This window comes from Citrus sinensis, chromosome 4, assembly GCF_022201045.2.
Source record: "Citrus sinensis cultivar Valencia sweet orange chromosome 4, DVS_A1.0, whole genome shotgun sequence".
Classification (NCBI taxonomy): Eukaryota; Viridiplantae; Streptophyta; class Magnoliopsida; order Sapindales; family Rutaceae; genus Citrus; species Citrus sinensis.
Window position 1 is genome coordinate 4,916,690 of NC_068559.1, and position 18,590 is coordinate 4,935,279.

The following is an 18,590-nucleotide window of genomic DNA, read 5'->3' on the forward strand; positions in this document are numbered from 1 at the left end:
GTCATCTACATAACTATAATCCGGACATCTAAAATGTTGATTTTGTGGCCGGTCTTGGCATTTTACAGAGGTAGGTTTCTGGTCCACCTCACCATGCCAATTCCAAACTAAATAATTTTCTAGAAAACCTTTTTTAAATAGATGTAGCCTCACTTGTTGAGGACTCAAAAACTCCATATTACAACAAGTAGTACAAGGACATCTAATTGACATTCTATTTTCAGAATTAAGAATGGCAAACTCCAAGAAATCATCAACCCCATCACTATACTAATCAGGCAATCTATCACAGAATATCCAAGTTTTGTCCATAACTTGTATTGTTACCTGTTCATTTGTTAGATGTTGTTAGTTTAATAAGTTTACTTAAATTGCACAAATAACTCCAAACTTTAGGTTTAAATTAAAAAATACAAATTGCAAAATAAATCTAAATTCTATTTGTTTAGAGTCACTTAAATATATGTACGCATTCAGCAACCCAACAGAGCATATATGTAAGCATTCAGCAACCCAACAGAGCATATATCTAAGTATTCAGCAACCCAACAAAGCATACATGTACACATTCAACAAGCCAACAGAGCATACATGTACACATTCACCAAGCCAGCAAATCTAACTTACACGTACACATTCAGCAAGCCAACAAAACATGCCACATCCACATTTTTCAAAATTTCTTTTTCATATTAGAACAAACAAAAGTATATATTAGAATAAAAAATTTTATTCCAGAACAGTCTATGCAACAAAAACGAAAGTAAAACTATGCATGTCAATATTTAAATCATCCCAGTACAAGTAAAACTCATAACACAACGATAATATAAATTGAAAGTAAGTGAGTGATTTAAAAGAATTACCAAATGAAGACAGCTGTTACACCGTAAACTTTTGTGATTCTTCAAAAGCGACAGATTGTTAATTACTATGTCAGATAGCTGTACAAGGGAAATCACATAAAAAAAGATTAAGGACAATACTTGTTGTTGTTGAAGGGTTTGCATGTGAGATATTGCATTTATACTAAGTCTAGCAAGTGCATTATAGGGAAAGGATTGATGAATTGACCCTTTGTTAATATGTATCTTTATCAAGCGCTAATTAAATGGAACAAGTTAGGCCCAAAATTAAAAGCATCATCCAAAATTTAAAATGCAATTTCGAGAAATGGGGAAAATGAGAAAAACCCAAATCTACATTGACATTGTATCCATCAATTCCAGTTAAAGTGTACATGAAATTCAAAGTCCAGTGACAAGGCAACTAAAGAAAGAGACGAAAGAAAACTGGTTTGAATCAGGCACTTAGAAAACTACTCTTAGTTAAAGACTCTAGTACAATAATTCAACTTCAGTTACCTTTACCTCTCTGTTAGGTTTTCCCAGGTCCCAAATTATAAACAATCAAGATTACAAAAAAAAAACTAAGAATTTTAAAACTCATTCTACAGTTAAACCGCAACAAAACAACATGCATGAGGAAAATAGGCATTGTAAATTGGAAACATAATAATTAAAAATAAATAAAAATGAATAAATGGCACCTTTAGAAACGAATTTATCGCAGTGAAGAGAGAGAGACAGAGAGAACCGAATCGTGATAGAAATGAATTCCTCTGCTTCGAGCTTGGTTGGGATCGACGTGAAGTTTGATTACAGTGAGGGATATGATTTTAGGGTTTGGTTTACTTAGCTTTGACAGAGAAGGAGAACCGAGTGGTGAAAGACTGATGAGTGAATGACTTAGAAAAAAATTAGCTTCGATTTTGGTCTTAGGCTTGTATAAAACGATGCGTTTTACTTATCTTTATTTTTCCTAAGTGAAACGATACCGTTTTTAACTGAAAATATATTATTTACTAATAAATTTTCAGCCAAAACCCGCTAAAATTTTCAGTGAGCCGCGCTCAATACATTTCAAGTGCTTCATATTAAAATTATAATATTTTACTAATTCAGTTGCATAACTAACAAAAAGTCAAAACGGTTTCACTTTTAAACTTAAATGCTTTGGCTTTGGAAAGTCCTGGGTTCGAAAATCAGTTTGGAACGAAATTTATATTTTCTTTTCTTTTACTGATACCTTAGTGTCACTAAGAAAAAGACTAATTGTCCTTTTCTTAAACTTAAATGTTCTGATGTTTGAGGTCCCAGGTTCGAATTCCATCTGTTACATTATTAGAATTATTTTATTTTTATTACTAATATTTTAGTGTCAGCGATTTCTGATGTCACAATTACAGACACCATAGTATCATTAATTTGTGATACATATGTTTTAAACACGGAAAATGGCCCATATGTATACAAATACTGATACTTTGTAATAAAGTGTCACAAACCAAGTGTCAGTAAAGACCATTTTTCTAGTAGTGTTGGAACAATAGAGAATAATGAAAGCTAAGCAACTAGTAGAAATTCATAAACAAGAAGCACAAGTTCAACACAATGTTAAATCCAGCACCACATTTTTCTTAGCCTAATTCAACATGGTGGGAAGAATAGTGGCTGTTCATATAATCATCTTGTATTCATGTCGTATTACAATCGTACTGTGTTAAACTTAAAAAATACGAATACGATATGTTTAATAATCGTGTCAAAAAATTTAAACATATACACAGTCCACTTAATAAACATGTGATACGATACATTTGACAGAATACCATTTGACATGATTACACAATCTATGACACGGTTATGTTAACATAATTAAGACACAATTATAAGATAGGGGTGTGATTACACGAATAACAACCCAATTACCAATAGTAATACTATACTCAACTTTTAAAAATAAAATATGCATGATTAAAAAATAATAAAGAACATACAAACTTAAACAAATCCAAGATATTAAAATTTAATATGAATTTAAATAATTACAAAACAAAAATTAATAACTAATAACTCTCCAAAATATAAAACTTGATAAATTGACAAATTAATATTCGTGTCATAAACATGTAACCATGTTGAAATAGCCCAACACGAATATGACATGGTTATTTGATAATGTCGTGTTGTGTCCATTTATTTATTAATCATGTTAATATTTATCAACATATATACAAGAAAATCGCGACCTAACCCATGCTGTCACCTCTACTTTTAACACCCAACAAACCAAAATCAGGGAGGCACCTACAAATTCCTGATGAGATACCACCATTTTGAAAAATTCATAAGTTGTGTCAAAGCATCATTCTGAAAAGACATAATTCATTTTTTTAGGTTTTACAACAGTGCCCACCTCAGTTTTGAAATTGTGAAAATACCCCAGTTAATTTTGAAAAGTATCAACTTGATCATTGTCTATAAACTCAATTCATTAGAATCTGGTAAGTTATTTTGATTTCACAAGTATGAACTATCCGCCTCCCATAACTAACTCGTCATAAAAGTCAAATAAATTAAAAAAATGTTTCTTTTTGCATTTTAGTGCCTAAAAAATAAACAATTAAAAAAAATAAGTATATTCTAGAATTATATCTTCTAATTTCATCATCTTAGAAAAGTAACAAGTAATAAAAACTAAGTCTATATACGTTGCCTAATGAAAAAACGTTGAGTGTATGCACCATCTAAAGCATGCATTGACCATAAAATTCTAATACATTATTTTCAAAACATAAAAACCAACCAGAAAATATGAACAATATCGTTAATTTAGAGTCATCGTGTTATATATCTATTGTTATGCGAATATTCTAAATTGTAACATATTTTGAACGTGCTCCTGGCTATGTCTTTGCAGCCTAATTTGCCTAAACTGGTCATGTGATTAATGGTCTCAGCGAGAGGTGGAGCTATAAATTATTTAGGGTATGTTTGGAATTAAAATGAGGCAGTTGTGGTTTAAAAGTTACAGTATCAAAACGTTAGGTAAACACTAGCTGCTGTAATTTAAAAGATATGTTCACATTGTTTTTTATTTATATGATGAAAAATTTATTATATTTTTAATAATTTTGTCAAAATTATTATTTAAAATTTATATTTATTACATATTATTAACTTTTATTTTATAATTACAGTTTTTTTTTTTTAAATTACAGCATCTCAATCTCAAACAGGACCTTATTTCAGTTGTGTGAAACATACTAGATATTGTATGGAGATGAAGTTACTGATGAGGAAAGAAAAACGGTTGGAGTTTTACAAATTACAAGCCATTTTCGTTTAAATTACATGTGCACGGGCATGACCATCATCTCCTCTTGGGGCTCCTCTTCTAACATTCATCAATGTAGGGCACCCAAATTCAATTTGGGGAATGTAAGAGATATATGTGGAGAGTGACACTTTAGTCAATGACTAGTTTTCAATGCCTCATTGCATCTCTTAAGTTCAAACAAAATAAACACACTGTTTAATGATAGATATAACCTTTTAACAGATAAATTAAACTAGTTTTAATTTGCATAGGTATTGGACAAGCAACTTGTATGTAAAAGTTTTTTCTGTTTCTCGTTGAACATGAGCAAGGGATGAAATAATTAATAAAAATCTAAGAGGGACCGAAGTGTTAAAATAAAGTTGCAACAATATTTTTTCTACTAAAGACATCTTTATTTTAGTGAGCTAAGTGACCAAAATAACAACGGCCTCGTTTAGGATTGAGGTTGAAACTTAATAAGCTGCTTATTTCATAATTTCTTATAAAAATAGTGTATGGTAAATTTTATAAAAGCAGCTTATTTCATAATTTTCTCCATTTCGTCAGTAGCTTATAAAAACAGGTATAGGGTTGCTTTTCATAAGCAGTTTATTTAATAAGCTATTACGCCTTTTTAAAATGCCTATTATAACCCTAGTATTTTAATAAAAAGACAATTATATCTTATTTATCCATAAATCCTAATATATGAATCATTAGATATTATTTTACCGCCACAATTTAGTTACCGCCATAACCAAGTACGTTCTTTAATGTTTTTCTTTACAAAGTATTTAAGTCGAATTATAACTTAATCTTTTAAAATATTATGATACAAATTCACATGTTTTTTTGTTCAACAGGAAAATATTATTTAGTGGATGTGAGATACCCCCAAATCAATAGTTTTTTAGGTCTATATAAAGGTGAAAGATACCACCTTCCATAGTTTCGTTAAGGTGATAAACCCACAGGTTATCAAGAATTATTTAATCATACTCACTTATCGCTTAGAAGTGTTATTGAACGCACATTTGGAGTATGGAAGAAAAGATGGAAGATTTTAAGAGACATGCCCAGCTATCCATTTGCCAAACAAGTGAAAATAGTCATTGCAACCATGACATTGCACAATTATATAAGGAGACACGCACAACGTGATCTTCATTTTGACAACATTGAAAATTATCCTACTTCAATCTTTGATGACGGAATAGAAAGAGACAATAACAATCAAGAAGAGTATTACAATATTAATGACTTTGGATCCCAAGAAATGGAAAATTTGAGGAATTTTATTGCAAAAAAATTAATTGTAAATGTAATATATATTACTTTTTATTTTATTTAGATTATATAAAAGTATAAATTTTTATCATATTTTATGTAATAGATTATGAAATTCTTCAGATTTTTCTTAATTTAGTTTTTTTAATGTAATTTTACATATTTAAAAAAAAATATGTCTAAACAATTTATTAAACATAAAATAAAAAGTAATTAAAACGTATGTCTATTTTGGTTATTATATAATACAACAACACTTTTGTAATAAGATTTACCAAACGCATGTACTCTACTTTTCAAACTCACAGCAACCGCAACAATACAGTTTACCAAACACCGAACTACTTTTTTAATCAGTAGCTTATTTCATCTGCACAGCACAAGCAGCTTATTTCATTAGCTTCCGCAATTCCAAATTGGCCCAACATCCTGACAACAAAATTATTTGAGAATAGATATTTATTTAAAGTGCACGAGAACAAATGAAACCGACGGAGAAAATTAAGAAAATGGCAGAAGCCAAGAAACAGAAGCATTTTGTTCTAGTGCATGGATCAGACCATGGAGCCTGGTGCTGGTACAAGGTGAAGCCAAGGTTGGAGGCAGCGGGTTTTCCTACATTTGTTTTGGTATAAACATTTGCGATATTTAATTAACCAACCGTTTTGGTTAGAGATGGCAAAAATACCCGCCCGGTCCGGACCCGGACCGTACCCGGGCGTTGCGGGCCGGGTAATACCCGGCCCGGGTATGAAGCCGGGTCAGTCTTGGGCATCACTTGATAAACTCGGAACCCGGATTTTATTAAAAAAATTATAAAATATATATTATTTTAAATATTTTATATTTATTTGACTCATTTATTATATATATATATATATATATATATAATTTTAAACACTTAAAGTTTATATTTTCATGTCAAATTTTATTGAAATAAATTTAAAACTTATAAAATTACCAAAAAATAAAAAATATATACACATAAAATATTAAAAAATATAAAATTCGGGTACCCGAATTAAAACCCGCCCCGGACTTGGACCCGGACCGGTTACATCCGGGCAGGGTCCGGTCATGGCAATACCCGGACCCGGCCCGGGGTTTTGCCATCTCTAGTTTTGGTTGTGCATATGCCAACTTTTCACTAATTAATGACAATTAATCATCGCTGCATGTGATCTGTTGATGCCCGAATAATAAGATGTGAGATTATAACTAGCACATTTAATTACTAATTCGGTCACTCTCATTTCCTTTCTTAGCATAATGCATTATTGTCACTCGATAAGACTAAAATGAAATGAAAGAAAGATTTTTTTTTTAATTTTTTTTCTATATTTACATTTTGATGTGACCAAGGTTTAACTGCGCTTGGACAACGATCTGCCTATTAATTAATAATTGGATGTGAAAAACAATATCTTTACATACTGTTGATGATGGCCAATTCCTAACATGTGAGTTGGAGAGAAAATAATTTTCGGATGACATATTTTGTTTTGTTTTGCTTGATACATTTCCATCTTAAATCAAACAACTTTTAAGGTTTTGAAAGCTTGACTTTAATTATATACGAGGACACTCATTCCCATCATTACATTGAAGAAAATTAAAGATAACATTGCTGGTTTATAATATCTATTGCCATTATTAGACTTGTTTGGTTTGAGAGTTTAAGTTCAAACAAAATAAACACTGTTTAATGATAGATATAACCTTTTAACAGATAAATTAAACTAGTTTTAATTTGCATAGGTCTTGAACAATCAACTTGTATGTAAAAATTTTTTCTGTTTCTCCTGAACATGTGCAAGGAATGAAGTAATTAATAAAAATCTAAGAGGGACCCAAGTGGTAAAATAAAGTTACAACAGTATTTTTTCTAATAAAGACATTTGAAACAGTATTTTATCTAATAAAGATATCTTTATTTTACTTTTAGTGAGCTAAGTGACTAAAGTAACAACATCCTGGCTACAAAGTTATTTGAGAATAGATATTCATATAAAGTGCACGAAAATAAATGAAACCAACGGAGAAAATTAAGAAAATGGCAGAAGCCAAGAAACGGAAGCATTTTGTTCTGGTACATGGATCAAACCATGGAGCCTGGTGCTGGTACAAGGTGAAGCCACAGCTGGAGGCTGCGGGTTACCGAGTGACGGCGCTGGACCTTGCAGCCACCGGCATCAACATGAAGAAAATCCAGGATGTTCATTCATTTTACGAATACAATGAACCTCTGTTGGAGTTTTTGGCCTCACTTTCGGCAGGCGAAAAGGTCGTACTTGTCGGCCACAGCGCTGGAGGCTTGAGTTTGGCCCTGGCAGCTGACAAGTTCCCACACAAAATTTCAGTTGCTATTTTCTTAACAGCATTCATGCCAGACACCAAACACCAACCATCTTATGTTGTGGAGCGGGTATTTGAATAATTTATTTCATTATTTGTTTATTTATTTGGATGAAGTTATCAACGATTCACCCATTATTTCTACTAATTCTAAAAAGAAAATACCAAAACCTTTGAGTTTGTGTCACTTTCCCCACCTTCTGTTAAAATTGTTAGAGAATCTTAGCAAACTGACTATTTTATTCTTGAAGTATAGTTTAACAAAAGGATAGAAAATTGATTCTTTTTACAGACGTTAGTATGTTAATTGTTTAAATTATCCTTATGATATCATCATAAGTTAAAGTCTCAATGTTAAAGTGGCGAAGTGATACACTTTGCAGATAATGGGTTCATTAAGCAAATTAAGAATTTTTGAATTTTTTTTCAATAGGATGAAAAATAGGTGATGAATTGATAATTTTGCCCTTTATGCATTACTATCAAATTAATTTATTACTCGTTTATGAAGTTAGAGGGCTTACAATTTTAATTTATTTGTAACTTTTTGTTTGTGCTGAAAAGTTTTTTGAAAAGATTCCAAGTGGGGAATGGTTGGACACTCAATTTTCAGTGATTGACTCATCAAATCCTTCTCGCAAGACAATATTTTTCGGTCACAACTTCTTGACTCTCAAGCTGTATCAGCTTAGTCCTCCTGAGGTATAAGCCTTCTTCTTCTTCTTCTTATTATTATTTCTTATTGAGATTTTCGATACATAAATTGTAATATATCCAGAAATTTATTCCCACTAATATTTAGGGAGGGATTTACACCGAATCCGCCTTTTTTTTTTTTAAATAGGGATTGAATCATTGAATTGAGCCCCATATGGAGCTCAATCTAAATCCCTCATCAGGCTAATTTACTGCATCATAGTTAAATTATTAAATGTCTACCAAACATTGTATAAGGTAATATTATATTTGTTTATTTTGATTAAAAGGATGTGGAGCTGGGAAAGATGTTATTGAGGCCTGGACTAGTATTTGTTGATGAATTATCCAAGGCAAATAAGTTCAGTAATGAAGGATATGGATCCATAAAGCGAGTCTATGTGGTATGCGATGAGGATATTTGTGTTCCTAAGCAATTTCAGCACTGGATGATCCAAAACAATCCTGTTGATGAGGTGATAGAGATAAAGGGTGTAGATCATATGCCGATGCTTTCCAAGCCCCATCAAGTTTTTGACTGTCTCTCTCACATTGCTCAAAAGTATGCTTAATTTATTACTAAACAATAATGATATGCCCACAACAGTTTGTAATTGAATTAGCAACTTACGTGGCATAATCATGACAAGTATTGCCATGATTTTTTATATACAACAAAGATATTTAGATGAAGGATATTGTCACCTTACATAATTACTTAGATGAATGGACCACATTCTGTTTTTATGCATTTGGGACATATCATGTGAATTGAATTTGAATTGTTATGTCATGTAATCAAAATGTGTCATCAGACATGACTTTGGGTAGCTTTCAAAATTTTAGACTAAATAGAAAAGAACAAAAGAAAAACAAATCCATTAACAAGAAGATATCGATGCTGCCTCTTCAAAAAAATGTTCAGAAAGTTTACCGTCGTTAATTAATACATTTTGAGACTCTAAATTAAATAGACCTGTGAAATTGCCTGAGTTGTTTAACCACTTGAACCACTGTTGGCCTATCTTGTTCGGATTTAGGAAAGACATTTAATGGCAAGCTCTGTGTGGCTACGCAATTGTTTCTCCTTTTCAGGCCATAAACCTTCTTCTCCAACAATTGCAGGATGTACAATCTCTTTAAAACTTTTGCTTTCAATACTTTTCTTCACAAGCTCCTGCAAAAAATATTGCTCACCGTTTTCACTCATCCTGTTTTCCAGTCAGAAGCTCAAGAAGCAATGCGCCGAAGCTGTAACATCACTCTTCTCATCGCAATTACCTGTAGTCATGCACTCCGGTGCAATAAATCCAAGGGTTCCGATCAGCTTATCAGTATCATTTACGTGAGTCTTACCTTCTGGGATAGATATAGATACAGAAAAATTGAAAAATTTAGCAACATTTCGTTCCTGGAACAAGAGAGTAGACGGTTTAATGTCGCGAAAGACAATTGGCCTGGAGAATCGAACATGGAGATATGCGACTGCATTAGCTATCTCCATGGCAACCTTTAGCCTATGCTTCATGAGTAAAGGCTCCAATTACATGCTAAGGAAATAAGAACTCTCCAAGACATTTCATTTAGTCGACTTGAAAGGAAAACAAAAAACAAAACATCAATTATTGGGTAAACTCAGTCAATTTTTTTTTTCCCTTCTGGTTGCGTGTCTAAAAGAAACAATCAATCCCGACGATCATGCTTATTATAAGTTTTCGGAAAGCAAAATAATTCTTTAGCTGGCAACAGGTCAGATGATAAGGTTGGAAAGAGCAGATACACCTAACTTGAGAGAGAGGGAGCTCTGCAATAATTGATGTAATTTTCTTGTAAATGAGTTCGCTAAAATGACATTCCAGTATAAAGGTTTAGTTTTCTGGAAAGGAACATCATTTATCTTCCTTGAAGTAGGTGAGCTTTTCCCAAATCATTAATTAGTTAAATTTATGTTCTTGATACAGGAGATGATTCTGCCTCGTCATTGCCAATAACACCGGCTAACGATTCTGATTGTATAACGCGACTCCTTGGAGAAACGAATCGAGCTTTTATGAGTTGGTTATCAGAAGTCCAAGAAGACAACAACTAGAGCGGCAAAAAGCAGATCAGGATGCAAATAGTGAAGTGAGTGATCTCAATCACTTTGATGCACAAGTAATAGGAGATAGTCTCGGTCTCTTTAAGCTGAAAACAGTGGTACTTAGTCACACTATTGAGTGGCACACTTGAAGTTTCAGATAGCGTCCTAATAGCCTAATAGTAGGGGTATTTAAAATTACAAATTCTATCCGTAAAAACTCAATCATGGATTGGATTGAATTTTTTTTTTTTGAATTAAATGAGACACTACCTAAATTTTACCCTCTTAAATATTACCATAATTAAAGAATAAAATAAACCTCTACATGCGTCGTGGGCGCTCAGTGGTTGGATTGAATTGATTTGAAGATTTTAAAATCCTTAATTGGTTGATTGTAGATAGATTTGCAGAAGCAAAAATTCACAAATTAGTCCCAAAAAAGCAATATTTATTTAATTAAACAGAAAAAGTATAAATGTGGCATTATTGGTAGATAAACAAATTAAAACATAGTTACACTAAAACCTCATTATATCTTATCAATTAGTATTAAAAAATAATTAAATAAATAAATATAGGTGCCCCGTTTCAAGTTTTGTATTGATTTAATTCCATAATTTTAATTAATTTTCATATATTGATTTAAACAAATTAAAATTGTCATTTTTTGATGTGTTGTAATTTGAAATTATGAATGTATTATTTTATTTTTATTAAATGATAACTTATTTAGATCTCATTAAATATTAAATTTAATCGATAGTAGACATGCTATGAGATTGGTTATTTAAGAAATAGTGATATTTGCGCAAAACATAGTACGAAAAATAGCACATCATCATTAAACGATAAAAAAATTCACCACAAGATAAGAATTTTTGTCCTTTGTGTTTGTTGTATTAAATATTTTTTTTGTACATATGGTATTATTCTATTGACCAAAAAGAAAAAACAAGTAGTGGGCGTTGACAAGGAAATTGGATAAGCCTAAGAGACAAGAATGGCTAAAGAAGTAGCTTCCTTTAAAGCCTAGGCATTGTTAATTGGAACAACACAGGATAATGAAAGCAAAGGAAATAGCAGAAAATTCATAAATAAGCAGCACAAATTCAACACGGTGGTAATCCAACACCACATTTTTCTTAGCCGAATTCAACATGCTGGAAAGAATATCTTTTAATTATTGGTGGCAGTTCGTGTAATCATGTTGCATTTGTGTAGTACCGTAAATCCGTAATCTTATCATGTTAAATTTAAGAAATACAAATATGACTTTTTTAATAATACTGACAAAATATTTAAACACGAATATGGCCTCTTTAATAAACATGTGATAAGACATGACACATTTGACACAATACTTACCATACTAATGATTAAGTGATTGATTCGAGAGCTTTATTTTATGTTACTAATTAGTATAACTACTTCACATCTTCTATTAATGGTGATTATGACTATGTCAGGATAAGAAATAAGCAAGCATCTTAGGCTATGAGAACAAGAGATATTTGCTTATAAATCAACATTTGCTGTAAATTGTTGCTCAAAGATGTCAATATCGAATGTTCGTACTAGCAAGCTTGATGATGGTTATTCTTTCTAATTTGGTGAAACAAAATAGAAGCTAACCAAAAGCTCTTTAGTGTTAGCAAGGGGAAAGAAAGTTAATGTTCTCCATGCAATAAAAGCTAATATCTAGAAAGAAAATGTGAAAGTGGCAAAACTTCTGATATGAGACATGAGATAAAAGGTTTAATCACATCGGTGAGAAAGGGCGGGCTAGAAACTCTGGTTAGAAAGAAGAATATACCTAGTTTGGTAGGTATATCCTTTAAGACTTGTATTCATTGTTTAACTGCAAAGACACGTATAATGGCGTCAGAGACTAAATTCACCAACAATCTTGGTCCAATAGTCTAATAGAGAGAATGTATGTCTATACTTATGATACAAGGCATGATGTGTGATAAGGTTGGTAATGGGACGGGATGAGATGAGATTTACCAATCCCAGTCCCATCCCGTATATGTAAATGAGATGAAAAAACATCACAGTCCCATCCCTATATTTTTTTTTAGGGCAAAAATATGTCCCAATTCCGTCTCAAAAGAGATGGGATCCCGCAATTGGAAAAATTTCAATTCTTAATCGGTAATGAGACGGGATGGGACGAAATTTGTCAATCCCACTCCCGTCCCGCATATGTAATTAGGATAAAAAAATATCCCACTTCCGTCCCTAAATTTTTTTATGGGACAAAAATATGTTCTAATCCTGTCCCAAATGGGATGGGATCCCAAAGGATCCCATCCTATTGGGAAAAATTGCCATCCCTAATGTGTGAGGGTGAAATTGTTAGGATTATCCAACATTGTTGTGGATGGGGCTTGATGTGTGAGGGAAAATCTCACCCTTTAAACTAACTTTTGGGATTGAGAGAGGTACAAGACCACCTGACAGCATCAAATTTGTAAACATCACGCTTCTCATTGCAATGGACTGGCAATGGTTAGGAACTCGATTCTCAAAAGTCCTTAGGCCACAAAGTTGAAAACTAATACTGGGATTTGACTTTCTAGACAGCATTCTACCTATTTTAGAACCTTTTTTTTTGCTCATTTGGGATATAAATGCAATACAATTAAAGCAATACTGGTCTGCATTGTCCTCATTATCATTAAACTCTATAGCAGAAATAGGATGATCGTGCTGCAGATCCTTACTCAATTTATACAGCAAATCATTTGTTACAATCTTACTTGGTCATAGTTGCTTGTTGCCGCCTTTGGCTCTTTGGAAGTGAAGTTAACAATAAGATTGTATTTGCCATTGGTAGAGGCAATCAACTTTTCTGGTAAAACTTTGAACTTCGTAACATAACTCTTTCTTTTCTGCATTTTCCAAGGACATGATTGTTCTTAGATACAAACTCATCCAACCTATAAAAAATACCTGGGACACGAATACTAAAACAAAAATTAAAATGAATATTATTTGAAAAGAAATTAAAGTATGCAAATACGAAGGAAAATTTGAAGGAAGACAAGGTACCTTGTGGATTTCTAGTACTTGTTTCTTCCGGCAAGTATGGGAAAGTCTTCTCCTAGATTTAAAAATTAAAATAATTAGAAGACTAAATGAGGGAGTTCTGTAGAGTTTTAAACAAGGTCACTATCAAGAGAGTTGACTTAATATAGTTTAAAAATCAGAGTTCAGATATTTAAACCAGAAATGTGATACAATATACTATAACACTATGTTGTGCTAAAGAACGAAAATAAAACAACTAATTAATACTATAACACCATATGATTTTGTAATTTATTTTGTCAGTCTTTAATCTCCTTAACAATGGAGTCTTGCAACTGCTCTTAAATTCATAATTTGAATGTCTTTTGGGAAGTGCTTTAACTTCCACTCAAAAAATGGTTAAGATCCAAATTTAAGTAAAAGCTTTCAACCGATGAGTTGTTGACGAGGATACATTTTTAAAAGAAAAGTTGTTAATACATTTAAAAAAAAATTAAAATAGGGAATAACCAGCACAACACGAAACGTTAGTCGGTAGTAAAAGAAAGCATAAGCGTTTACCATCGATGGGTAGCAGCACCTGGGTTGTTTTCTATTGCCCGCTCATTATCTCATTTAACTTTCTGTTATTCATAAATTATGCCAACGATCGAATTATAGCTCGTCTTCAACAACCCTATTCACTTGAACGCATTCCTCTAGAAGCAGAATATTAGGTTAGTGACCCAGTGAAACATGCTTTTAACAACCAGACTGGAAGTATATTGTGAAACTTGGTTTTGATTGTTAATTTAGACTAGTTTATTTAGATTGCATGTTCCAACAAACATCTGTACTATTAAGAAATTGGAGTAAAGGATTTAGGTAGGTTAATCTCTAGTAAATCTTATGTATTTGGTTTTTAAGAATTGTGAATTGAGTTTCAATGTCAATGAACCACATATTCGAGACGTGAATTCAATTTGGGTTCAAATTCTGGCAATTTTTAGTATATTGAAGTTTCTCTTTGTCATAGTACTTGTTTGACTCAAATGTCCTCAAACTTTCCTTAAGGTTAGTGAAATAAATTTTCACCATAGATGATACCTTTCAGTGCTTAGATTGGTTAATTAAGTTACTACATCCAAGTCATGTGTTGCTCAGTAATGATCAGATGTCTACTTGAAACGAGGATAAGAATATCAAGTGCTTGTATTGAGCACAAGTTTTCAATTTAATTGTTGACTGATAACTTTCACAATTAATTTTAAGTCCATAATTTTAACATGACATTTATCCTTACCTTTACAATTCAACTTTCAAGTGTACGTCCTGGGTGAAACAGAGCAGGCACTGGCCTTCACCTTTCTCTGTGTAGAGTTTAATTAAACTAAATTATTTAAGTTCATTAAAACTTACTTTTCTCATTTTAAGAGTATAAGCTGAAGCTGCTGAGCTGGTTGGTGACGTGCTGAAGCTGCTGAGTTGACTGATGTCGTGTAACTAAGTTGCTGAGCTGGATTGGGTTATTATTTGCACTGAATAAGTTGTAATGAATTGTCCAGCTGGCTTGTTATGTTTGGAAGGCTTATTAGTTTGTTAATATTGCAGCTTTAAGCTCTATTTTTGTAATCAGTTTAAGTGTAACTATAAATAGTGACTTGTACACTTATAATGTATTTTTTCAACTTTAATCAATAAGAATATGTGAGTGTTCCAGAATCTTCATAGTCAAATTTTCTTTCATTTTCTCTCGTGCCAAACACTTATTGATTCAAATATGGTATCAGAGCTATCACCTATGTCAGGATCTAATCATATAGCTTCCTCCTCACTCTCATTTAACTTTGTTCAACCTGTGAAGCTCTACAGATCAAACTACCTGGTGTGGAAAACTCAAGTTAGAATATCAATCATTGCTAGAGGACTTGAAGGCCTCATCAATGGTGAGAGTGTGTGTCCAGAACGTTATCTTATCAAGAACTTAGAAGATCTGGAGCTGAAGCATCACAGAAACAAGAAAATCCAGACTATGTCTTATGGATGAAAAGTGATAAACTACCGCAGAGCTGGGTGCTTTCATCAATAATGGATAACGTATTAATCATGGTGATCAACTGTGAAACATCAGTTGAGCTTTAGGAGATGCTTGCTGAAATATTCATGTCTCAATCCAACGCAAGATATTTACCTTTAAATATGCAAATCCAATCAACAAAGAAATGATCACTCTCAGTAAGTGATTATTTTACTAAAATGAAGAAAATTGCTAATAGTCTGGCCATTGGAGGTAATCCATTTACTTCAAATGAATTGATTATGCACTTGCTTACTGGATTAGATGATAACTATGAATCTTTAGTCACAAATATACTTACTAGACTGGAAAAAGAGAAACTCACTGTTGATGAGGTGTATTCTATGATGCTTAGTCATGAAACTAGGTTGGAAATGGCAAATGAGAGTCTCAGAATGAACCTCTGCATGATGTGACAGTAAATTTTGCTTAGAAAGGTCAAGGTTATAATAGATCTGGATATAATTAGAAAAATGCAGGTGTTGGAAATTCTGGTGTTTATGATAGTAATTAGAACATCAGTAATGGTGTGATTGGTCCTGGAAAAGATGTTGTGTGTCAAATCTGTTTTATTCCAGGCCATGGAGCTTATAAGTATAAATACAGATTCAATCAGGGTTTTATTCCTAGAAACAGAGGTTTTGGTGCATTTAGGCCAAGAGGTGGAGGTCAGAATTATAGATGATTTGCTGGAAATAATCAGAATTATTTTCGTAGAGGTTCTGGATACAATGGTTCTAGTTTTGGACCTGGATTCAGACCTAATTTTCCTAGACAAGCTGGACATTTCTTTGGCTATATTGCCTATCAGAATCCAGAAGTCATGAATCCTCAATGTGTTTTTGATTTACAAGGTGCAAGTGGTACCTATAATGGTGTTCCAACAGCAAACCTGTATGCTGGAAATTTTGGTATTCCTCATAATGTTCCTCCCTCTGCACAATTGGCAAACTATAACAATGTAGTTGATCTAGCCTGATATCTTGACTCTGGAGCAACTAATTGTTGAGTGTTAGAAAATGTATATTTATAAAGGAGAAAATCGTTATTTTACACTACAAGTTTTACTAACACCTTTACTTTTATGAATTTAACCTTCTTTTGATTTAATTACATGTGTTTTATTTTAATTAAGTATTTTATGTATTTTAGGGGCATTATAGTCATTTCACAATAAATGAGAGATCAGACCGTAAAACGGACATCACTTTTGAACTCAGGACGGTCGAAAACCTTAAGAGGAGCATAAAAGGAAAAATGACACTATTCACATGTACGGTACTATTCACGTGTATGGTATTGTCTACGTTACTGTTCACATAGACGGATCGATGACGTGGCATTGACCAATGATGTGGCATTGACTGATGAGGTGTTACGATCCTGTTGGACTAAAATTCTTATGTACTGTTGATGGTGACGTGGTAACATATCAGTGGACGAAAAATCTCGCGTACGGTACATGCATCACACAAGATTATTTTCAACCAAACCGCGTTACTGTTCATCCGAGTCAAACCATGTTACTGTTCATCCACGTGGTCAAACCGCGTACTGTTGACTGATGACGTGGCGCAATCCTGAGCGTCCAAACTGTTTTTAATCCGATGACAATGATTTACTCCATGTATCTATAAAAAGGGGGCCTCTCCCCCCTAATTTGATATCTCTGAATCCATTTTTGGGATTCATTTTTTATAATTCCTTCTCCATCTTGTATTTTCTTCGTATTTTAATAAATTCCCATTTTGCCCCTAGTTCAATTATGAATGGCTAATTTTCTTTCAAGCTTGGGTTGAAGGTGAAGTCTCAACATGTGTCATGGGCTTTATTTGGTAAATTTATTTTCTCTTCCCCTTTAGTTTTTGTGGATGTTTTGACTTCTCATCGACAAATAATACTAATCTTGTCTAGTACCGCATTGGTTTCACCGGCTCTCTAGTACAAGGTTATTATTATTTGGCACGATAAGCCCTTAGCACCATATTGATTAGAGCGTGGTTCATGAGATGTGGATTCCCCCCCTCATGATTTAATTGGCATTAATATGGATTATTTAGCCCATGATGCATGTTGATACGGATCCAGATACCCAAGTACGTCGTTTCAATAGATTTCTCTTTAATTTATTCTCGCCATTTCAATTCCAATTTTAAAATTTATTCTCGCCATTTTAATTTAAGTTTTAGCATATTCCAAATCATTTCCACCACAAATCCAACCACCCAATTCCAAAATTAATTCTACACACAATTAAAATCCACCTCTTCGTGGGATCGACACTCGTCACCATTGATCTATACTACAATAGATTCGTGCACTTGCGAGTTCAATAAAATTTGCACAACAAGTTTTTGGTGCCGTTGCCGGGGAGGTAAGTAATTTTAATTCATAGAATTAATTTTTGTGAATAATTTCTTTTAATTGTTTTCTTGTAATTTTTTTATTAAAAAAAAAGAAAAAAAGAGTGAATTTACATTTTGAGCTAATATTTTTTTTTATTTATTTTCTCTCTTTTTTAAAATTCTGTAATTTAATTTTCAATTTATTTTTCTTTGTATTTTTTTAATCTTATTAATTTATTTTTAGTTAATTTATTTCACGTATTTATTTTTACGTATTTTTATAGAAAGGTTGTAATAGCGCAATAAAGTTAGTATCGTAATTTCTCCCTCTTCTTTATTTTTATTTGTTTTGTTCCCATCTTTATTTTTATTTTATTTGTTTTGCATGCATGGTCGTAGGTCATTATTACCTAATCTTGAACCTATAGACCTTGAATTAGAAAAAAACACTTCGCACACACAGGCACATTAAAAATAAATTTGGAATGGATTTACAAGCACCACAAGAGAGGCCATTTAAGGATTATTTCAGTCCTTTAGCTAATTTGAGCACATCATTCATAAGATACCCAAA

At 32.4% G+C, this 18,590-nt stretch overlaps 1 protein-coding gene across 3 annotated transcripts in view; it reads left to right on the plus strand.

Annotated features, from left to right (window-relative positions):
* Positions 1-7,400: 7,400 nt before the first annotated feature.
* The window catches only part of LOC102627688 (methylesterase 1-like), a 46,656-nt gene continuing 35,466 nt past the window's right edge, over positions 7,401-18,590 (plus strand). The window contains exons 1-3 of one of the 3 annotated variants that reach the window (XM_006485564.3): positions 7,427-7,876; positions 8,371-8,508; positions 8,793-9,253. In XM_006485564.3, the coding sequence (XP_006485627.1) occupies positions 7,478-7,876; positions 8,371-8,508; positions 8,793-9,074 (819 nt within the window). In that variant the 5' untranslated portion in view covers positions 7,427-7,477 and the 3' untranslated portion in view covers positions 9,075-9,253. Of the gene's footprint in view, positions 7,877-8,370; positions 8,509-8,792; positions 9,254-18,590 lie in introns of those variants that run through there. The other 2 variants (XM_052440270.1, XM_052440268.1) reach the window with 2 other exon arrangements.